Raw genomic sequence first — 24,269 nt, forward strand, 5'->3', positions numbered from 1 at the left:
AGGCCTGCTGAGAAATCATGAATGTGTGAAGCTGGCCAACTGATCGCACCTTCACTTCAAGAGGTGTTCTTCGAGAGAAGCAGAATAACACATAAAAAAAATATGCATTCATTTGGATTAAAGTAAAGAATATTTTCCAGAACAGAGATTATGTTTGTTGTTTCTACTCTCCATAACTACAATTTGATTAACATAAGAACATCCACCGACCTTATAAAGATTTTACAATGTTATGGACAATGTATGATGAAAAGTAATCAATGGCGTGTCAATTAAAGAGAGTGTTACCCAGTTCTATAGTGCCGCCAATGCCTACGAGAGAAGCTGCGCTGTGGTAGAGAGGTAGCGGTGTGTAAATCACATCCTCTGCAGTGCCACCGAATGCCCAGAACCCACCTGAGCCCTTGAGAGACTGGAGGTGAGAGATCACAGCAGCCTTGGGTAACCCTAATAAACAGGCAGAGAAAAACAGTAAATGAATGAATAAATAAAACTGTCATTATACATACATAGTCAACGCTCGAAAACCTCATGTCCGATTGTCCCAGACGACTAAAGTCTGTGCAAGGACGAGTAAAACTTTAATGGTAATCATCCAATCGGACGACAAAAGTTAGTGCTGAAACCTAAGCAACAGGCACACAGGCGCTAAGAAAGCAGGGAAGCAGTCTAAAGTAGCTCGTCTCGTTTCATGGGAAATGCATTAAAAAGTTTTATTCATCAACATGACAATAAATATTTTGAGGAAATCATTCAAATTTTTGTTTTTGGTTATAATTCAAACAATGCGTGTGTTCGAGTGTACTGAAAAAGCTCGGCTCAGAGGGGTCCAGGTAATGACATAATTATACCAATTGGCTAAGGGCAATGAGGGTCAAGGACATCATGTGCCAGCAACGCAGTTGAAGTGGGCAGTAGAGCCCTGCACTCCCGCGGGAGTCCCGCAGGACCCGCCGCAAAGCAGTGCGGCACGGGACAAATTTTGAAAGATCATTGCAGGCGCGGGCTGGAGCGGGAGTGCACAATGCGGGCGCGGGCGGGAGCGGTGATAAGCTGCAGTCCCGCTAACTAAAAACGTGTTTAAAATAAAATTTATAAATTATTAATTTATGTCTATCATATATAATTTGTGCTGGATATTTTATTTGGCATTAATAAAAACATTTTAAGATGCCTAAATTTGCAGAGAGAGTCAGATTGCCATTGATCACCCTAACGGGCAATCCTTTGATCACTCTAATGACTCGCCGTTCACACCCAGCCTCCAGTGACCCACACTAACATGATGCCTCAATGACACCTTAGATGAGCTGGTCATCAGAATTCTGATTCTGATCCAGGAGAGGATAAATATCTCTCGTACGTTTCCGATTCCTTTCCTCTTCCGTGTTTGAGATCTCCGATCATGGCAGAAGAGCAGAGCTCCTCTACTGAAGCTCACGGTGCTTCAAAAGTAAGTGCTGCTTTAAAAAGAGGTACATTTACTGTTAAAAAGTCAAGAGTCCTGAAATCGGACATTTGGAAATCCATTCTCACTCGTGTACGACGTGGAGGGAAATCAGCTGCCCTTTGCTTGCTGTGATAAGTGCCAAAAGGTTCTGACATACTAGGATATTCTAGTTAGAAATGCTTTACAAATGTAAACTGGGTTAGCCTAATGTTTTGTATGGCTGAACAATAAATATACCAAATTTCCACTTGGAATTACGTGCTCGCCTGTCTTTTTTATTGTTTATTATTATTATTATTATTATTATGAGACACAGGGCGGCACGGTGGTGTAGTGGTTAGCGCTGTCGCCTCACAGCAAGAAGGTCCTGGGTTCGAGCCCCGGGGCCGGCGAGGGCCTTTCTGTGTGGAGTTTGCATGTTCTCCCCGTGTCCGCGTGGGTTTCCTCCGGGTGCTCCGGTTTCCCCCACAGTCCAAAGACATGCAGGTTAGGTTAACTGGTGACTCTAAATTGACCGTAGGTGTGAATGTGAGTATGAATGGTTGTGTCTATGTGTCAGCCCTGTGATGACCTGGCGACTTGTCCAGGGTGTACCCCGCCTTTCGCCCGTAGTCAGCTGGGATAGGCTCCAGCTTGCCTGCGACCCTGTAGAAGGATAAAGCGGCTAGAGATAATGAGATGAGATGAGATTATGAGACACTGACGAAGGCAACAGCTGAAACGTTTGTCTCCTTCTGCTGCTAAAAACAACTGAAAAGAAATGTAACTAAAAGAATAAGTTCAAGAGTGCGATCCATCTCTCCTTTCACACTAATTATTCATAGGAGACACCACGGGAGAGCGCATACTTAAATGATTAGCCTACTTAAATAATTATTATTAGGTCTACATGTTGCCATTTCAACATTCCGAATTCAGAAACAAGGTAAATAACAACAAACGTGAACGTGACCTGTAGATATTTATGCTCAAATCCACTCAAAGTAGGGGGCGGGGCACCATCACGCTGTGTCAAGACAAGAACTTTCCTGAGAAATAACGCGAACGTCTGCATCATGCGGGATTTGTGGGCGGGAGCGGGACAAAATATGGCAGGCGCGGGCGGGAGCGGGACTGAAAATCATAATTCTTTGCGGGAGCGGGACTGCACAATGCGGGCGCGGGCGGGAGCGGGACTGAAAAATCCGACCCGCGCAGACCTCTAGTGGGCAGATGTCAAACTTGGAACTTTTATATCACGATTGGAGTTAATGATAAACGACATCACTGAGTAATGTTCCTTACCTCTAACCTTTTTTATACACACACACGCAAAAGTTTGGGCACCCCTGGTCAAAATTGCTGTTACTGTGAACAGTTAAGCAAGTTGAAGATGAAATGATCTCCAAAAGGCATAGAGTTAAAGATGACTCGTTCCCTTTATATTTTAAGCAAAAACAATTTATTTTCATCTTTTATATTTTCAAAATGACAAAAAAGGAAACGGGCCCGAAGCAAAAGTTTGGGCACCCTGCATGGTTAGTACCTAGTAACACCCCCTTTGGCAAGTATCACAGCTTGTAAACACTTTTTGTAGCCAGCTAATAATCTTTCAGTTCTTACCTGGGGGATTTTCACACATTTGTCCATGCAAAAGGCTTCCAGTTCTACAACCCCGATTCCAAAAAAGTTGGGACAAAGTACAAATTGTAAATAAAAATGGAATGCAATAATTTACAAATCTCAAAAACTGATATTGTATTCACAATAGAACATAGACAACATATCAAATGTCAAAAGTGAGACATTTTGAAATTTCATGCCAAAGATTGGCTCATTTGAAATTTCATGACAGCAACACATCTCAAAAAAGTTGGGACAGGGGCAATAAGAGGCTGGAAAAGTTAAAGGTACAAAAAAGGAATAGCTGGAGGACCAAATTGCAACTCATTAGGTCAATTGGCAATAGGTCATTAACATGACTGGGTATAAAAAGAGCATCTTGGAGTGGCAGCGGCTCTCAGAAGTAAAGATGGGAAGAGGATCACCAATCCCCCTAATTCTGCACCGACAAATAGTGGAGCAATATCAGAAAGGAGTTCGACAGTGTAAAATTGCAAAGAGTTTGAACATATCATCATCTACAGTGCATAATATCATCAAAAGATTCAGAGAATCTGGAAGAATCTCTGTGCGTAAGGGTCAAGGCCGGAAAACCATACTGGGTGCCCGTGATCTTCGGGCCCTTAGACGGTACTGCATCACATACAGGCATGCTTCTGTATTGGAAATCACAAAATGGGCTCAGGAATATTTCCAGAGAACATTATCTGTGAACACAATTCACCGTGCCATCCGCCGTTGCCAGCTAAAACTCTATCGTTCAAAGAAGAAGCTGTATCTAAACATGATCCAGAAGCGCAGACGTCTTCTCTGGGCCAAAGCTCATTTAAAATGGACTGTGGCAAAATGGGAAACTGTTCTGTGGTCAGACGAATCAAAATTTGAAGTTCTTTATGGAAATCAGGGACGCCGTGTCATTCGGACTAAAGAGGAGAAGGACGACCCAAGTTGTTATCAGTGCTCAGTTCAGAAGCCTGCATCTCTGATGGTATGGGGTTGCATTAGTGCGTGTGGCATGGGCAGCTTACACATCTGGAAAGACACCATCAATGCTGAAAGGTATATCCAGGTTCTAGAGCAACATATGCTCCCATCCAGATGACGTCTCTTTCAGGGAAGACCTTGCATTTTCCAACATGACAATGCCAAACCACATACTGCATCAATTACAGCATCATGGCTGCGTAGAAGAAGGGTCCGGGTACTGAACTGGCCAGCCTGCAGTCCAGATCTTTCACCCATAGAAAACATTTGGCGCATCATAAAACGGAAGATACGACAAAAAAGACCTAAGACAGTTGAGCAACTAGAATCCTACATTAGACAAGAATGGGTTAACATTCCTATCCCTAAACTTGAGCAACTTGTCTCCTCAGTCCCCAGACGTTTACAGACTGTTGTAAAGAGAAAAGGGGATGTCTCACAGTGGGAAACATGGCCTTGTCCCAACTTTTTTGAGATGTGTTGTTGTCATGAAATTTAAAATCACCTAATTCTTCTCTTCAAATGATACATTTTCTCAGTTTAAACATTTGATATGTCATCTATGTTCTATTCTGAATAAAATATGGAATTTTGAAACTTCCACATCATTGCATTCCGTTTTTATTTACAATTTGTACTTTGTCCCAACTTTTTTGGAATCGGGGTTGTACAAGTTTCTTGGGCTGTCTTGCATGCACTGCTCTTTTGAGATCTAGCCACAGATTTTCAATGATGTTTAGGTCAGGGGACTGTGAGGGCCAGGGCAAAACCTTCAGCTTGTGCCTCTTGAGGTATTCCATTGGAGATTTTGAGGTGTGTTTTGGATCATCGTCTTATTGTAGGACCCATCCTCTTTTTAACTTCAACTTTTTTACAGATGGTGTGATGTTTGCTTCCAGAGTTTGCTGGTATTTATTCGAATCCATGCTTCCCTCGACCAATGAAATGTGCCCTGTGCCACTGGCTGCAACACAACCCCAAAGCATGATCGATCCACACCCATGCTTCAGAGTTGGAGAGGTGTTCTTTTCCTGGAATTTGGCACCCTTTTTTCTCCAAACATACCTTTGCACATTGTGGCCAAAAAGTTCTAGCTTGATTTCATCAGTCCACAGGACTTGTTTCCAAAATGCATCAGGCTTATTTACATGTTTATTTACAAACTTCAGACGCTGAATTTTGTGGCTAGGACGCAGGAACGGTTTTCTTCTGATGACTCTTCCATGAAGGTCATATTTGTTCAGGTGTCGCTGCATAGTAGAACAGTGCACCACCACTCCAGGGTCTGCTAAATCATTCTGAAGGTCTTTTGCAGTCAAACAGGGGGGTTTATTTGCCTTTCTAGCAATCCAACGAGTAGTTCTTTCAAAAAGTTTTCTTCATCTTCCAGACCTCGCCTTGATCGCCACTGTCTCTGTTAACTGCCATTTCTTAATAACATTACGATCTGAGGAAACAGCTACCTGAAAACACTTTGCTACATTCTTGTAGCCTTCTCCTGCTTTGTGAGCATCAATTATTTTATTATTCAGAATGCGAGGGAGTTGCTTAGAGGAGCCCATGGCTGTTGATTTTAGGGACAAGTTTGAGGAGTCAGAGAATTTATACAGCTTTGAAATCTGCATCATCTGACCTTTCCTAATGAAGAATTTGAACAAGCCACAGCTCAATAAGCTAATTAAGGTCTGGAACCTTGGTAAAAGCTACCTGAGAACTCAAATGTATTGGGGTGCCCAAACTTTTGCATGGTGTTCCTTTTCTTTTTTCACTCTCCAATTGTACAAAGCAAAAACAATACACAAATCTTGCAGAAAACGCTGAAAATAAATGCGTCATCTTTACCCTTATGCCTTTTGGTGATCAGTTCATCTTCTGCTCACTTAACTATTCACAGTAACAGACATTTTCAGTAAGGGTGCCCAAACTTTTGCATGCCACTGTGTGTGATATATTTACATTACGATTTTTAAAATTGTTTTTGATGGTTTCATATATTTTGTAATAATATAATTTTTATTTTCTAACCGTCATACTTGCCAACTCTCCTGATTTCGGCGGGAGGCTCCCGATTTTAGCCTCCATCTCCCGATCGTATTTGTTAAAAACTGGATAATCTCCCGGTTTTGGGAAATCCCTACCGCCAAGTTAAAAATACTCCCGATTATGTCCAATCAGAATCGTCTGAGAAACACTGATGACGTCAACTGATTTTTAACCAATCAACGAACAGGCTGTCCGACATTTTTTTTTTTTTTACAAGCAGTCATTCATCATAGCCACTAAACCAAATACCACATGGCAAAAATATGAATGCAAATACCAGGTTGCATGGGAGAATGAATTTCCATGGATCAGCAAATGTTCGACCAGCCAGTTACACATTTTAAGGTAAAGATACTTAAAATGAGAATATAATGGACATCTCATCTCATTATCTCGAGCCGGTTTATCCTGTTCTACAGGGTCGCAGGCAAGCTGGAGCCTATCCCAGCTGACTACGGGCAAAAGGCGGGGTACACCCTGGACAAGTCGCCAGGTCATCACAGGGCTGACACATACAGTGGTGCTTGAAAGTTTGTGAACCCTTAAGAATTTTCTATATTCCTGCATAAATATGACCTAAAACATCATCAGATTTTCACACAAGTCCTAAAAATAGATAAAGAGAACCCAGTTAAACAAATGAGACAAAAATATTATACTTGGTCATTTATTTATTGCGGAAAATGATCCAATATTACATATCTGTGAGTGGCAAAAGTATGTGAACCTCTAGGATTAGCAGTTAATTTGAAGGTGAAATTAGAGTCAGGTGTTTTCAATCAATGGGATGACAATCAGGTGTGAGTGGGCACCCTGTTTTATTTAAAGAACAGGGATCTATCAAAGTCTGATCTTCACAACACATGTTTGTGGAAGTGTATCATGGCATGAACAAAGGAGATTTCTGAGGACCTCAGAAAAAAACGTTGTTGGTGCTCATCAGGCTGGAAAAGGTTACAAAACCATCTCTAAAGAGTTTGGACTCCACCAATCCACAGTCAGACAGATTGTGCACAAATGGAGGAAATTCAAGACCATTGTTACCCTCCCCAGAAGTGGTCGACCAACAAAGATCACTCCAAGAGCAAGGCGTGTAATAGTCGGCGAGCTCACAAAGGACCCCAGGGTAACTTCTAAGCAACTGAAGGCCTCTCTCATATTGGCTAATGTTCATGAGTCCACCATCAGGAGAACACTGAACAACAATGGTGTGCATGGCAGGGTTGCAAGGAGAAAGCCACTGCTCTCCAAAAAGAACATTGCTGCTCGTCTGCAGTTTGCTAAAGATCATGTGGACAAGCCAGAAGGCTATTGGAAAAATGTTTTGTGGATGGATGAGACCAAAATAGAACTTTTTGGTTTAAATGAGAAGTGTTATGTTTGGAGAAAGGAAAACACTGCATTCCAGCATAAGAACCTTATCCCATCTGTGAAACATGGTGGTGGTAGTATCATGGGTTGGGTCTGTTTTGCTGCATCTGGGCCAGGACGGCTTGCCATCATTGATGGAACAATGAATTCTGAATTATACCAGCGAATTCTAAAGGAAAATGTCAGGACATCTGTCCATGAACTGAATCTCAAGAGAAGGTGGGTCATGCAGCAAGACGACCCTAAGCACACAAGTCCTGACCTTAATCCAATCAAAATGTTGTGGAAGGACCTGAAGCGAGCAGTTCATGTGAGGAAACCCACCAACATCCCAGAGTTGAAGCTGTTCTGTACGGAGGAACGGGCTAAAATTCCTCCAAGCCGGTGTGCAGGACTGATCAACAGTTACCGCAAACGTTTAGTTGCAGTTATTGCTGCACAAGGGGGTCACACCAGATACTGAAAGCAAAGGGTCACATACTTTTGCCACTCACAGATATGTAATATTGGATCATTTTCCTCAATAAATAAATGACCAAGTATAATATTTTTGCCTCACTTGTTTAACTGGGTTCTCTTTATCTACTTTTAGGACTTGTGTGACTGATGTTGTTTTAGGTCATATTTATGCAGAAATACAGAAAATTCTAAAGGGTTCACAAACTTTCAAGCACCACTGTAGACACAGACAACCATTCACACTCACACCTACGGTCAATTTAGAGTCACCAGTTAACCTAACCTGCATGTCTTTGGACTGTGGGGGAAACCGGAGCACCTGGAGGAAACCCACGCGGACACGGGGAGAACATGCAAACCCCGCACAGAAAGGCCCTCGCCGGCCACGGGGCTCGAACCCAGACCTTCTTGCTGTGAGGCGACAGCGCTAACCACTACACCACCATGCGAAGTTTGCATGTTCTCCCCGTGTCCGCATGAATCCCATAACCTAGAGATTGATAGAACAATATCAACAATTCAAAAACTCTTTAATTGTAGAAATTTCAAATGGTTTGCAATTAATTGGGATCCACGGTTTTTATCGTTTCAACCACACATCATACCCGTGGCCAATTGAAAATGTCTTTCGCACACTTTTCTCCCCAGTGAGAATTTTGAAAAGTTGGCAAGTACAACCCCGATTCCAAAAAAGTTGGGACAAAGTACAAATTGTAAATAAAAATGGAATGCAGTGATGTGGAAGTTTCAAAATTCCATATTTTATTCAGAATAGAACATAGATGACATATCAAATGTTTAAACTGAGAAAATGTATCATTTAAAGAGAAAAATTAGGTGATTTTAAATTTCATGACAACAACACATCTCAAAAAAGTTGGGACAAGGCCATGTTTACCACTGTGAGACATCCCCCTTTCTCTTTACAACAGTCTGTAAACGTCTGGGGACTGAGGAGACAAGTTGCTCAAGTTTAGGGATAGGAATGTTAACCCATTCTTGTCTAATGTAGGATTCGAGTTGCTCAACTGTCTTAGGTCTTTTTTGTCGTATCTTCCGTTTTATGATGCGCCAAATGTTTTCTATGGGTGAAAGATCTGGACTGCAGGCTGGCCAGCTCAGTACCCGGACCCTTCTTCTACGCAGCCATGATACTGTAATTGATGCAGTATGTGGTTTGGCATTGTCATGTTGGAAAAGGCAAGGTCTTCCCTGAAAGAGACGTCGTCTGGATGGGAGCATATGTTGCTCTAGAACCTGGATATACCTTTCAACATTGATGGTGTCTTTCCAGATGTGTAAGCTGCCCATGCCACATGCACTAATGCAACCCCATACCATCAGAGATGCAGGCTTCTGAACTGAGCGCTGATAACAACTTGGGTCGTCCTTCTCCTCTTTAGTCCGAATGACACGGTGTCCCTGATTTCCACAAAGAACTTCAAATTTTGATCCGTCTGACCACAGAACAGAACAGTTTTCCACTTTGCCACAGTCCATTTTAAATGAGCCTTGGCCCAGAGAAGACGTCTGCGCTTTTGGATCATGTTTAGATACGGCTTCTTCTTTGAACTATAGAGTTTTAGCTGGCAACGGCGGATGGCACGGTGAATTGTGTTCACAGATAATGTTCTCTGGAAATATTCCTGAGCCCATTTTGTGATTTCCAATACAGAAGCATGCCTGTATGTGATGCAGTGCCGTCTAAGGGCCCGAAGATCACGGGCACCCGGCATGGTTTTCCGGCCTTGACCCTTACGCACAGAGATTCTTCCAGATTCTCTGAATCTTTTGATGATATTATACACTGTAGATGATATGTTCAAACTCTTTGCAATTTTACACTGTCGAACTCCTTTCTGATATTGCTCCACTATTTGTCGGCGCAGAATTAGGGGGATTGGTGATCCTCTTCCCATCTTTACTTCTGAGAGCCGCTGCCACTCCAAGATGCTCTTTTTATACCCAGTCATGTTAATGACCTATTGCCAATTGACCTAATGAGTTGCAATTTGGTCCTCCAGCTGTTCCTTTTTTGTACCTTTAACTTTTCCAGCCTCTTATTGCCCCTGTCCCAACTTTTTTGAGATCTGTTGCTGTCATGAAATTTCAAATGAGCCAATATTTTGCATGAAGTTTCAAAATGTCTCACTTTCGACATTTGATATGTTGTCTATGTTCTATTGTGAATACAATATCAGTTTTTGAGATTTGTAAATTATTGCATTCCGTTTTTATTTACAATTTGTACTTTGTCCAAACTTTTTTGGAATCGGGGTTGTATGAAATGTGTAATACATACATGTTATTTACCAGCTGGGAGGTCTGTATTGTGTGTTAGGGTTTTGCTGGGATTCGAACCTGGTTCGTTGGTGTGATAATCCAGCAAACCCCCACTAGGCCACCAGGGGGATGACTCAAATGCAGAGGCGTGAGGCGGAAGTAGAAAAAGAATCAAAAGGTTTATTTAAACTATATACACTATATACAGGGCAAAACAAAAGACAAAAAAAAACCAAAGAGTAAAATCCAAAAGAAAAGCAAAGTGCAAAAATACAAAAGCTAAGAAGATCAAAAAACACAGTACAAAGGAAACTGGAGATAAACATAACAGCACAAAGACTCCGTGACAAGAGGACTGAACTCAGGGGTATAAATAGACAAACTAATTAAGGACACAGGTGAAGATAATTAGGCAATTAACACAAACACAAAACACAGGAACAGTGGCGGCCTCTAGAGGCCAAAATAAACACGACATGAAAAGGAAATAACAGCGGCCTCTAGAGGCCAAAACAGTCCTAGTCCTAACAGGACCCCCCCCTCTAGGAGCGTCTCCTGACGTTCCCAGGGCGATCCGGATGGGCCGAATGGAAGTCCCGACATAGTTCTTTATCAAGGACATCCCGAGCAGGAACCCAGCAGCGCTCCTCAGGACCATAGCCCTCCCAGTCCACCAGATATTGCAACCCGCCGCGGACCCGGCGGGAGTCAAGCAGGCGATTCACAGTGAACACAGTCTGCCCCTGGAAGATGCGGGGGGGTGGGGGGTTCCTAGGGGCAGGGGCATACGTAGACGTCAGTACGGGCCGTAACAGGGAAACATGGAAAGTGGGGTTGATCCTCAGAGTCCGGGGCAACTGGAGCCGGTAGGAGACAGGGTTCACCCTGCGCACCACCTTGAAGGGGCCAATGTAGCGAGGAGCAAGCTTGCGGTTCTCCACCCGCAGTGGAAGGTCCTTAGTGGACAGCCAAACACGCTGCCCAGGGCGGAAAGCGTGTGCAGGTCTTCTATGGCGGTTGGCCTGAGTCTGGTTGGTTCTGGAGGTCTGTATGAGGGTCTTCCTGACCTTGCTCCAGGTCTTGCGACACCGTCTCACATATTGGTTGACCGAGGGCACCCCCGCGTCCTCCTCCTGGTCCGGGAACAGAGGTGGCTGGAACCCGAATTGGCACTGGAATGGCGACAGCTTGGTGGCCGATGACTGCAGGGTGTTGTGGGCGTACTCCGCCCATGGCAGCCAGGTGCTCCACGATGTCGGGTTATCCATAGCCAGGCCTCGCAGGGTGGTTTCCAGGTCCTGGTTGAGCCTCTCCGTCTGACCATTGGACTGTGGGTGAAACCCAGAGGAGAGGCTGGCAGTGGCTCCGATGACCTTGCAGAACCCGTGCCACACTCGGGAGGAGAACTGGGGCCCTCGGTCTGAGACGATGTCCTGTGGAAGACCAAAGACTCGGAAGACATGATTAAACAAAAGTTTCGCAGTTTCAAGAGCAGAGGGGAGTTTGCACAGTGGTATGAAGCGGCAGGCCTTGGAGAATCTGTCAACTAAGACCAAAATGACCGTGTTACCTTGTGACTCAGGGAGACCCGTGATAAAGTCGACTGCCACGTGGGACCAGGGACGCCGGGGAATGGTCAGAGGATGCAGGAGACCCTGGGGACGCTGTCGTGGGTTCTTGGTTCTGGTGCAAACCTCACAGGACAGGACAAATGACCTTACTTCCTTCTCCATGTTAGGCCACCAGAAGCGTCTTTTCAGGAAGTCCAGGGTCCTCCGAGCTCCCGGGTGGGCGGTGAGAGGGGAAGAGTGACCCCACTGGAGAACCTTGGCCCGGGCTTGATGTGGGACGTACAAGAGGCCTGGTGGCCCCGTCCCAGGACCGGGGTCCTGGCGTTGGGCTCGTCGGACAGCCTCCTCAATACCCCAGCGGACAGGGGCCACAATCCGGGACACAGGGATAATAGGCCCGACTTCATTCTCCCTGTTAGTGGCAGAGAACAGTCTGGACAGTGCGTCAGGTTTGGTGTTCTTGGAGCCGGGGCGGTATGAGAGGGTGAAGTCAAACCGACTGAAAAACAGGGCCCACCTAGCCTGTCGAGGGTTCAGTCTCTTGGCTTGCTGGAGGTACTCCAGGTTCTTGTGGTCAGTCCAAACCAGGAATGGATGTTGTGCTCCCTCCAGCCAGTGCCTCCACTCCTCAAGGGCCAGTTTGACCGCTAGCAGTTCTCGATCCCCCACATCGTACCGGGACTCAGCAGGACTCAGGCGGTGGGAGAAGTAAGCGCAGGGGTGCAGCTTTCCTTCCGAACGTTGAGAGAGCACCGCGCCGACACCACTGTCCGAGGCGTCCACCTCCACGATGAATGGTTGGGAGGTGTCCGGGAGAACCAGAATGGGTGCCGTGCAGAAGCGGTCCTTGAGGTCTTTGAACGCCTTTTCTGCCTGAGGAGACCAGCCATAAGATCCACCTGTCCCTTTGGTGAGGTCTGACATGGGTGCTGCCACAGAACTGAAGTTCCTGATGAACTTGCGGTAGAAGTTAGCGAATCCTAAGAACCGCTGAACCTCCTTAACGGACTTGGGAGTAGGCCAATCCCGGACGGCCAGGGTCTTGGCAGGGTCCATTTGGAGTTGGCCTGTCCGTACAATAAATCCCAGAAAGGAGACCTCGGGAACATGAAATTCGCATTTCTGGGCCTTGGCGAACAGATTGTTCTGTAGCAGCCTCTGGAGAACCTGGCGGACATGGTGGCGGTGCTCCTGCACGGTCTTGGAAAAGATAAGGATGTCGTCGAGGTAGACAAAAACGTATAGGTTAATCATGTCCCTTAAGACGTCGTTGATTAGGGCCTGAAAAACAGCTGGTGCGTTGGTGAGTCCGAAGGGCATCACCTGGTATTCGTAGTGCCCAGACGGGGTGTTAAAGGCAGTCTTCCACTCGTCTCCCTGTCGGATACGGATGAGGTGGTATGCGTTCCGTAGGTCCAACTTGGTGAAGACGGTGGCGCCTTGGAGCAGGTCGAAAGCTGTGGACATCAGCGGAAGGGGATATCGGTTGCGCACAGTGATCTTATTCAGGCCCCTGTAATCAATACATGGTCGGAGCCCCCCATCCTTCTTGCCGACAAAGAAGAAGCCGGCTCCAGCAGGTGAAGTGGAGGGTCGAATAAACCCAGAGACCAGGGCATCTTTGAGGTATTCCTCCATGGCCTTGCGTTCTGGCTGAGAGAGTGAAAACAGTCTGCCACGAGGAGGGGTAGTCCCAGGGAGCAAGTCGATGGCACAGTCGTAGGCCCGGTGCGGAGGAAGAACGGCGGCCCTGCTCTTGCTGAATACCTCCTTGAGATCCCAGTACTCTGTGGGAACTTGAGATAACTCGGTGAGATCAGGGGGCTCGGCAGGAGACACAGGAGAGCTAGAGAGCAGACAAGAGGCATGGCATGCAGGGCCCCATTCCACAACCTGGCTTGTTACCCAGTCTATGCGAGGGTTGTGGCGAGTAAGCCAAGGAAGGCCTAGAATAACTGGGAACTCAGGTGAAGGAATCAGGTGCAGGGATATTTCTTCCTTGTGACCTTGAGACTGGAGGAAAACTGGAGAAGTAACTTGGGTGACTCTTCCATCACCTAACGCTTGGCCATCGAGGGCAGACACAGACAGTGGGACTTCAAGAGGTGCAGTCGGAATATTGATGCTTTGGGCGAAGTGAATATCCATAAAGTTCCCAGCCGCCCCTGAGTCTATCAAAGCTTGACAAGAGTGGACAGACTCACCCCAGGAGATGGAGACCGGGATGTAGATTCCTTGGCCAGGGAGTCCGGGAGAGAGGGTAGGCCCCGTCACAACCCTCCCTCGGCTGGACGGGGCGGTCCTTTTCCCAAGAGTTCGGGACATGATGCTCGGAAGTGACCAGGCTTGCCACAGTAGATGCAGCACTTGTCCCTCCTTCTGCGCTCCCTCTCAGATGCGGAGAGGCGAGTACGACCCACTTGCATGGGTTCTGGACAGTCACTGAAGGAGGTAGACGGTCTCCAGGTAGAGGTAGGGAGGCTGGGGGGGCTCAAGGCTTGGTGGCGTTCTCTCATCCTGTTATCCAGACGAATAGCATGTGAGATGAGGGTTTCGAGGTCACTTGGGCATCCAATAGAGGCCAGACCGTCCTTGATGGGGTCAGACAGACCATGGTGGAAGGCTGACACCAGGGCAGTCTCGTTCCATCCACTTACTGCTGCGAGTGTTCGGAACGAGATGGCGTAATCTGCGACGCTTCCTCCTTGCCGGATGGACATGAGCTTTCGGGCTGCGTCGGTACTGATGTCTGCCTGATCGAAGACCCGAAGCATCTCTTCAGAAAACAGCTGGAAATCAAAGCACTCAGGTCCCTGTCTTTGCCAGATAGCAGTAGCCCAGGCTCGCGCCTTACCAGCTAATAAGGTGATCACAAAGGCAATCTTGCGGCGATCCGTAGTGTAGGTGGTAGGCTGAAGCTCAAAGGTGAGTTGACACTGAGTAAGGAACTCTCGGCACTCACTGTGCTTGCCGTCATACCTCTGTGGTGCAGGAAGGCTGGGTTCGCGAGGTGAAGAAGGCAGCATTGCAGGAGGCACTGGAGCAGGAGTGGGAGCTGGATCAGGAGCAGGAGATGCAGGCAGAGATGTCAGCTGTGCCAGGGTTTTCCCAATTTGCTGAAGCAGTTCCTCGTGGCGAGCGAGGGCCTCACGTTGGCTGGTGAGCGTACGTCCATGAGCGTCCATGGTCGCTCCGAAGCGTGTCAAAGCTGCCATAATTCCCTGAAGGTTGGCCGGGTAGACAGTTGAAGCAGCCTCTGCTGAGTCGGTCAAGACGGAGTCTTTCTGTTAGGGTTTTGCTGGGATTCGAACCTGGTTCGTTGGTGTGATAATCCAGCAAACCCCCACTAGGCCACCAGGGGGATGACTCAAATGCAGAGGCGTGAGGCGGAAGTAGAAAAAGAATCAAAAGGTTTATTTAAACTATATACACTATATACAGGGCAAAACAAAAGACAAAAAAAAACCAAAGAGTAAAATCCAAAAGAAAAGCAAAGTGCAAAAATACAAAAGCTAAGAAGATCAAAAAACACAGTACAAAGGAAACTGGAGATAAACATAACAGCACAAAGACTCCGTGACAAGAGGACTGAACTCAGGGGTATAAATAGACAAACTAATTAAGGACACAGGTGAAGATAATTAGGCAATTAACACAAACACAAAACACAGGAACAGTGGCGGCCTCTAGAGGCCAAAATAAACACGACATGAAAAGGAAATAACAGCGGCCTCTAGAGGCCAAAACAGTCCTAGTCCTAACATTGTGAAATACTGTGACCGAGGTCTTGAAAGTACTGAGCGAGGCCCTCTGGGCCGAGGTCAGTATTTAAGACTGAGGTCACGGTATTTCACCATACAGATCGACCTTAAGCTGGTAAATAATATATTAATTTTTTTCTTTACCAAATTCTAACAGAATACGAGAGTGCCCGAAAGAGAAAACCGAGCCGAGCCACCATTTTGAATCCTCATTCACGGCTGTTATGCAAATGGCTTCCTCCTCGGTATACAAGTGCACTTCCATGGCAGGAAAAAACTACATTTTGCCGCCTATGTAGTCCCCTATTTATACAAATAGGTGTCATTCAGGATTCAGCCATGTTTTTGCTCAGCGTTAGCAAGTTACAGGTTTTTAGCTTTCTCCTGAAATGTTTTATTTTATTTCTTCTTCCTCAGGGTAGTAAAACTCACTTTTGCTGTGAAGACTGTCGTTATCGCTATCCATGCTGTAAAATTAATGCTATTCTCCTGAGAAATGCTGGCAAAAATTTATAAGATTTTTGATAATCTTATAAAAAAAATAAGGTTTTCTTGACCGGAAAAGAGTGGCTTGCCCTCTCCAGGTTGGTGGAGAAGTCCTGCCTCAAGTGGAGAAGTTTAAGTATCTCGGGATCTTGTTCACGAGTGAGGGAAGGATGGAGCGTGAGATCGATAGGCGGATCGGTGCAGCCTCCGCAGTGATGCGGTCACTTTACCGGTCCGTTGTGGTGAAGGAGCTGAGCCAAAAGGCGAAGCTCTCGATTTACTGGTCGATCTACGTTCCGACTCTCACCTACGGTCATGAGCTTTGGGTAATGACCGAAAGAACAAGATCGTAGATACAAGTGGCCGAAATGAGTTTCCTTCGCAGGGTGGCTGGGTGCTCCCTTAGAGAGAGGGTGAGAAGCACAGTCACTCAGGAGGAGCTCGGAGTAGAGCCACTGCTCCTCCACATCGAGAGGAATCAGCTGAGGTGGCTCGGGCATCTCTTTCGGATGCCTCCTGGACGCCTCCCTGGGAAGGTGTTCCAGGCATGTCCCCCTGGGAGGAGGCCCCGGGGAAGACCCAGAACACACTGGAGGGACCATGTCTCTCGGCTGACCTGGGAATGCCTCAGTGTTCTTCCCGAGGAGCTGGCCGAGGTGTCTGGGGAAAGGGAAGTTTGGGCTTCCATGCTCAGACTGCTGCCTCCGCGACCCGGCCCCGGATAAGCGGATGAAGACGAGACGAGATAAAAAAAAAAAAATGTTGACAAAAAATGTTACTATGTTTGTTAAATGCTACTATGTTGTTAACGGCGCGCGCGCCGGAGCTCATTCGGCGCGCGCGCCCAAGGCGCGCTTTCAGGTGCACGTGCTAAGGCGCGCAGGACTGACACCGTTCTGCACAAGCGCAACACAATCACACTAGAAAGCATGGTCAAGCTGCCAGTGTAGCTGCAGTCTTTTTAGTTGCGAATTACGAGTATTTTCTCTCGTGTTAATAATTCGCCATGTCAAAACAAGCAAAACTTTGCTCCTTCTTTCGACGTGAAGAGAGGTAAGCAATTTATATATTTTTTTCCCCCATCAAAGTTGCATTTTGTGGTTTCGAAGCTAAGTTTTAGTGCCGTTTCTAGAACACAACATCAAGAAAACATGGAAGAAACAGCAATAATGGAAGAGCCAGTTTCTAAGCTGCCTAAAATTAGCAATGGTAATTTATTTTTTGTTACATAATGTACTCAGGCTGCCAGTCAGTGTGTGACTGACACACACACACACACACACACACACACACACACACACACACACCACGTCCCTGATTTATATGAGAAATTTGGTATTCATTGGTGTGTTTAAATTTAAAGAGAAAGACGCGCTGAACACCTGAAAGGCTACCAAAACTTCACTGGATATTCTTCACGCATTTAATCTTTCGCATTAAATATATGGAAAACTGGAAAAGAGACATGTCAGAGATGTAAAACTTCCGTGCTAGCGAGTGACTGACAGTTTGTTCACAAAAATGGCTGCGAGATTTGCTTCATTAAAAGAGGATGATTTAAAAAGAAAGACGCGCTGAACACTCGAAAAGCTACCAAAATGTCACTGGATGTTCTTCATGCATATTTACAAGAGAAAAACATACCAACGGACATTGAAAAACTGGAAAAGAGAGCAATAGAGGAAATATTGTCAAAGTTCTATTTAGAGGTGAGGAAACATGACGGAGACTTTTACTGTACAAGAAGACTTCACTCATGGACTTCACTTAGCAAAGCCCTTTTATTTTGAACAACTGCAATGTAACAATTAACTATGACCAAAAGTAACTGTGAACTTGAACTGTCAACCTGTATATAGCTTGTATAGAAGTTGGGTTGTGGTTCAGGCTTTTTGGACTTATACCATTTTTATTGTTAGAACTTTGACTTTGTACATATACAGTGGATTGACAGAACACTGAATTACGTTCGATCAGAATCAGCATTGGATATTGGTAAGTTACCCCCCTGTTCTTAACTTTTTGTAAAATCTATAATTGTTGCATTGAATGTGTATGCGTAATAATAATATTGGCTGGCTTTTTTCGTGGTATATCAGATATATTCCATTCCTGAATGGAATATATCTGATATACCATGAAAAAAGCCAGCCAATATTATTTAAATATCTCCAACTTCATAGTAAAGCTAAAATTCAGGCACTTGTCAGTTTTGTAATCTGATCCATTCAGGACTGTTACACACCTGTGGTCCCTGAAGTGAAGATATAAAGTGTGGCAGCTTTAAGAGAGGTGGCTGATCTGAGCTCAGCAGGCAATGGCTCACATGACACCTCCTCTAGTTTGTCCAACAGGCAGTGGACCCCTGGATGGAAGACATCCTGCTTCATTGTCCACACTGAAATATTGTCCTCCTGCAGATTAGGCAGGACGTCCTCCAAGGTGTCCAACAGGTCTACAATATAACAAGCACAGTTATGATTTTACTAACATATCATTATGCAAACTATCGAAAAAGCACATTTCAAAACATAGTGACCGAAATATCTGTTTGGCATGCTTGAAACTGGTACAGGCTATTCTGATTGCTACTTGTTGTGGCTAATTAAATTCTTGAGATTTATCTTCACTCGCACATCTGCTCTCGGTTTCCATCAGGCTATTCTGACCAGTGATGTAATGCTTCATTACCCATTGACATTACCCTGTCATACACAGATGGACTTAGCTTCATCAATCACATAATCATCCAATCATATAGCTACAGCATACTCTTGAATGTGAATACTGTATATACTCATGTTTGTCCGACAATAATCTAAGAAATATCTCTGAACAGCTGTGTCTGCATCAGTGACTGCTCCCAGATCCGTGTGGCAGAATCTCTCAGGCACCAGAGGTCTACATTCCTAGATCATACCGTACTTTGTGAATTCAACCTCCTTCAAAACATGTCACACAGATTATCTGAGATTGCCAGATGTATTCTAATATTTGCCAAGTAAGATCCAACAAACATTTGAATTAAACAGTTAAAAGAAATAACAGTTTCCCGACATAGTTTTCATCAGTGTCTGAAATTCTATTATTACAGACAGTGTCATAAATAAAAGTATAACTATGAGAATTAATAGATCAGGGGGCGTCGTGGCTTGGTCGACTGGGGCACCATGCCGTGGGTCCGGGGACCCGGGTTTGATTCCGACCCGAGGTCATTTCCTGATCCCTCCCCGTCTCTCTCTCCAGCTCATTTCCTGTCTCTACACTGTCCTATCCAATAAAGGTGAAAAAAAGCCCCCCAAAAAATCTTAAAAAAGAATTAATAGATCAAAATTACAGTGAATGCATATGAAGTAAATATAAGCTGCTTTTACTAGTATATGAGCGTATTATGTCATGACACATGATACCCCATTGTATCAGTGAATTCACTATATTTAATGATAAACACAGTATGATTATTAGCAAATGAGCAATAGTCTATGTATTTACAGTTTGTGTTTTATTCGGTATGTACCAAAATTTATTACAGATTATTAAACGTCTAGATTTAGACAAACCCTCTGAGGGCACAATATCCCCTGCTGGCAACCATGCCATAATTCTGGTAAAATGCGACTGAACTGAAAAAAATTGCAATATGCATATTACTGACATATAACAAAGAATCCTATCAAGTTTCGTGAAATTCCTCCAAAAATTATGAGAGGAGTTGATTTTAGAAGGTGAGTACTCTTCCTGGAACAGACAGACATCGCCACAACATAATCCCTCTTTGGGCTTTTTAGCCAGCGGGGGATAAAAATTGTGAGGGAAGTTGATTTCAGAAAGCAAGCACACCTTGATGAAATTGCCAAAGTACAAGTTTGTTAATAATCAAGGGCATAACTCTGGTTAAATTTGCCCAAATTAAACAGAATTTCAACATGCATATAACTGTCTGTAGTGAATCCCTGACGTGGGTAGAGCACAGAAGCACAGCAGGCGGGAACTGAAATTCATTCAAATTTTATTTTTAAAGATATATATATAGCTTTTCAGCCTCACTCACTCCCACACGCACACACACATGCAGCTTGGCCACGCCCCCATTGCCGCCACACTGTCATATAACAAAGCCTTTTGCCAAGTTTGGTGAAATTCCTCCACAAGTTGTGAGAGGAGTTGATTTCAGAAGAACGTACACCCTCATTAGGGCGCATCAGTTGCCCTCACTTTCATAAAATCTGATGCATTTTTGTTTGGGTGTTCCTTTTCACCAATAAAGACATCCTATAAAATGTTTTGACCATATTCAAAAGTCTAATGGTGGCACCATGACGTTCATTTTTTGCCAAAAAACGCTTATTTTATGTTTTCGCGTAAGGTTTGAATCACAATGTTGGACTCCATTTATTGATTTCTTGTGACCCAGAGATCATGTTAAGAACCTTTGCAAGGGATTGAGAAGCATTAATGTGATTCATAATACATTTGTATTGTTTAAAAGTAGTTGAACAATGATTCAATGAACAGCTAAAACTCAAACTGTGCTTGATAATATATTTAGAATATGTACTAAAAATGTGTATCTAAGATATTTGGTATACTCTATAAGGTGCCGTAATGTTTCATGAAAAGTGATGGAAATTTTGTCAAAAGTCATAAAATAGCAGCTTTTTCCATAACTGAGCTCCTGGTGCCACCATTAAACTTTTGAATTTTGTCAAAATATTTCACCCAGTGTGTTTTCTTACCAAAAGGAACATAAAAACAAAAATGCATCATGATCGGAGGAACTTTTCATTTTTAGGGGGCAACTGATGCACCCTAACCCTCATGAAACTGTTGAAGTACAAGTTAGTTAATCAAGGGTCAAAACTCTGGTAAAATTTTCACAAATGAAATTAAATCACAATATGCATATTACCATCATATAACAAGGCCTTTTGCCAAGCTTCGAGAAATTCGTCCAAAAACTGTGAGAGGAGTTGATGTCAGAAGGCAAGCACACACTCATGAAATTGTGAAAGTACAAGGTTGTTAATCAAGGGCCACAACTCTGGTAAAATGTGACCGAATTGAAGAAAATAACAATATGCGTACTACCAACATATAACAATGCCTCTTGTCAAGTTTCGTGAAATTCCTCCACAAATTGTGAGAGGAGTCGATTTCAGAAGGAAAACACACTCATGAAATTGTCAAATTATAATTTTGTTAATCAAGGGCCGTAACGCTGGTAAAATGTGACCGAATTTAACGAAATTACAATATGCGTATTACCGACATATAACAAAGAATTCTGCCATGTTTTGTGACATTCCTCCAAAAATTGCAAGAGGAGTTGATTTCAGAAGGTGAGTACCCTTCCTGGGATGGACGGACAGACGGAAATTGCCACGACATAATCCCCCTTCGGGCCTTTCGGCCAGCGGGGGATAAAAACCCATCAAATTGTGTCAGCAGTTTAAAAGTAACCATATTCTATGGGAAAATTGCAGACCTGGTAACACTGATAAGAAGTCTAATTTTAAACAAGGCATCAAGGTTAATACATGAATATTTATTGTATTGTTTATTTCATGGGTTTCTGAGGCACCATTACTCTTGGCTCTCAAAGGCATTATTTCCAATGGTGGTGATATACTGTACATATAATGAACTCAACAGTGTGTTTTGTTCAGAAAAATGAGAAAACGCCTGTGGTAACTCAGTGTAAGTGGACTGCATTTGTATCACTTTATTTCTAAAGCTCTTTTGCATACGTTGGTTTATATATTACATTTGCCTCTATGTATTACATTAACCCTTTGATGCAAAACATATGCACACCCCTTCTAATGCACAGCATGGGTCAAAAATGACCCGCATTCATTTTCCAGGTTATTTCATGCTGACTGAGTTTTTCTTTGCTCTATCTTTTGAAATCAATTTATTTTATGATTGACTATTCCAAGTATTCTTTAAATATCTTATTTTTAATTACCACAAATCATTAATTTTTTCTTTCCTACTTTATGAACAGAAATACTTTTTATATTACTACACATGGGTCATCCAAGTGTGATTTAAAATTAAATGTCTTAATACTATAATAATTTGTTTCAAGTAATTACTTTAGCAGTGAATGGGGCCAGTTATTTATTAACTATTGTAGTTAGCTAAGCCAACTACAATAAAATTAGCTAACTAAAGTAGAATATGTCAACAGCTAGGTAGCTAATAGTAATTACTTGTAACTTTCTGACAAGTAATCTACTCACTCTCAAGGTAACCTAAACATCATCAATTTTTTTCTAAGGTAATGTTAGAACAATTGAAAAACATTACTTCCATGTATTAGACGGGCAAAGGGCGCTGTGCGGAGCTGTGAAATGTCTAAGTAAGCAAAATAAAAGTAGCATGGCAAGACTGACTTATCAGTCAGTCAGTTTAGTCCTCAAGTGTTCTGTGGATGGTTAATGGTTCAAATCATATGTCAAAGGTAAATCCTTATATAAGGCACTACACTGAACCTTTAAGGGTTCCCCCAGAGGGGTAGGGTTTCTTTAACTTGGTGAAGACACCCACTTTGCACATTTCTGAGTGTCTTATTCCATAACGTAAATATACTGGGCGTTTTAATTTATATAATTTTTTAGATAGCCTTTAAGCATGCCTTTGACAAAAGAAGAACTTATTAAAATCATTCTCATGGCTACAGCACAAGATCATATAAAGGAACACATTCAAAGCGCAATTACATGCATAACACCAGATGTTTTCATACGAGTTCATTATGAGTGGGAGTGAAGACCTTCACGTGTATTTATAAAGAAATAGCAATCATGTAGAATATGTTTTGTAAGTAAAGTTACATTTTCCTTAAAAAAAAAAAAAAAAAGTGTTAATTTGCCCTATTTATGGAGACTTTTGGGACACCCTGCATATCCTGGGTGGTATACAGTAACACCGGTTACCTTCAGGGGATCAACAAAATTCATCACTATTTATCTTATTCCATACTAAAAGCACATTAGGGATACAAATTCAATGAACTGTATTTAACAAACACATGCAGTTCATCATGAATTAGTGTTTGCTAGATATTCTCCCACTATAAGATGAGATGACAAGCCACAAGATGAGAGCGTGCCTTGATTGGCTGAAATAAGATAAACAAATGAAAAGCAGGAAACACCCTCAGTGATGTCACCAAGTGCCGTGGAGTATCAACCCAAACTCTAGAGCTACAGTGGTGCTTGAAAGTTTGTGAACCCTTTAGAATTTTCTATATTTCTGCATAAATATGACCTAAAACATCAACAGATTTTCACACAAGTCCTAAAAGTAGATAAAGAGAACCCAGTTAAACAAATGAGACAAAAATATTATACTTGGTCATTTATTTATTGAGGAAAATGATCCAATATTACATATCTGTGAGTGGCAAAAGTATGTGAACCTCTAGAATTAGCAGTTAATTTGAAGGTGAAATTAGAGTCAGGTGCTTTCAATCAGTGGGATGTCAGGTGTGAGTGGGCACCCTGTTTTATTTAAAGAACAGGGATCTATCAAAGTCTGATCTTCACAACACATGTTTATGGAAGTGTATCATGGCACGAACAAAAGGAGATTTCTGAGGACCTCAGAAAAAGTGTTGTTGATGCTCATCAGGCTGGAAAAGGTTAGAAAACCATCTCTAAAGAGTTTGGACTCCACCAATCCACAGTTGCCCCTTTTCCACCAAAGCAGTTCCAGGGCTGGTTCGGGGCCAGTGCTTAGTTTGGAACCGGGTTTTCTGTTTCCACTGACAAAGAACTGGCTCTGGGGCCAGAAAAACCAGTTCCAGGCTAGCACCAACTCTTTGCTGGGCCAGAGGAAAGAACCGCTTACGTCAGCGGGGGGGCGGAGTTGTTAAGACCAACAACAATAACAAGACCGCGAAAGATCGCCATTTTTAAGCGAAGAGAAGCAGCAGCTGTACAAACGCGAAGTCATCCATTATTATTATTGTTGTTGTTGCCGCTGCTGCTTCTTCCGTGTTGTTTTTGCTTTGATATTCACGCCAAGGTTTATGCAAACGTAGCGCCGTAACTGACGTATACAGCGACGTAATGACGTATACAGCGACGTAATGACGTGGCTCTGCTTAGCACCACGAGCTATGGAAAAGCAAACTGGTTCTCAGCTGGCTCGCAAGTTGAACGAGTTGTGAACCAGCACCAGCACTGGCCCCGAACCAGCCCTGGAACTGATTTGGTGGAAAAGGGGTAAGTCAGTCAGATTGTGTACAAA

The 24,269-nt window shown here is 43.8% G+C and overlaps 1 protein-coding gene across 1 annotated transcript in view; it reads right to left on the minus strand.

Annotated features, from left to right (window-relative positions):
• slc27a6 (solute carrier family 27 member 6) overlaps nt 1-24,269 on the minus strand; it is a 130,604-nt gene that overhangs the window by 100,745 nt on the left and 5,590 nt on the right. The window contains exons 2-3 of the mRNA XM_060908375.1: nt 18,256-18,465; nt 289-447 (exon numbers count right to left, since the gene is read on the minus strand). Of these exons, the coding sequence (XP_060764358.1) occupies nt 289-447; nt 18,256-18,465 (369 nt within the window). The remainder of the gene's footprint in view (nt 1-288; nt 448-18,255; nt 18,466-24,269) is intronic.

The sequence above is a fragment of the Neoarius graeffei genome, chromosome 25 (genome assembly GCF_027579695.1).
Source record: "Neoarius graeffei isolate fNeoGra1 chromosome 25, fNeoGra1.pri, whole genome shotgun sequence".
Taxonomy (NCBI): Eukaryota; Metazoa; Chordata; class Actinopteri; order Siluriformes; family Ariidae; genus Neoarius; species Neoarius graeffei.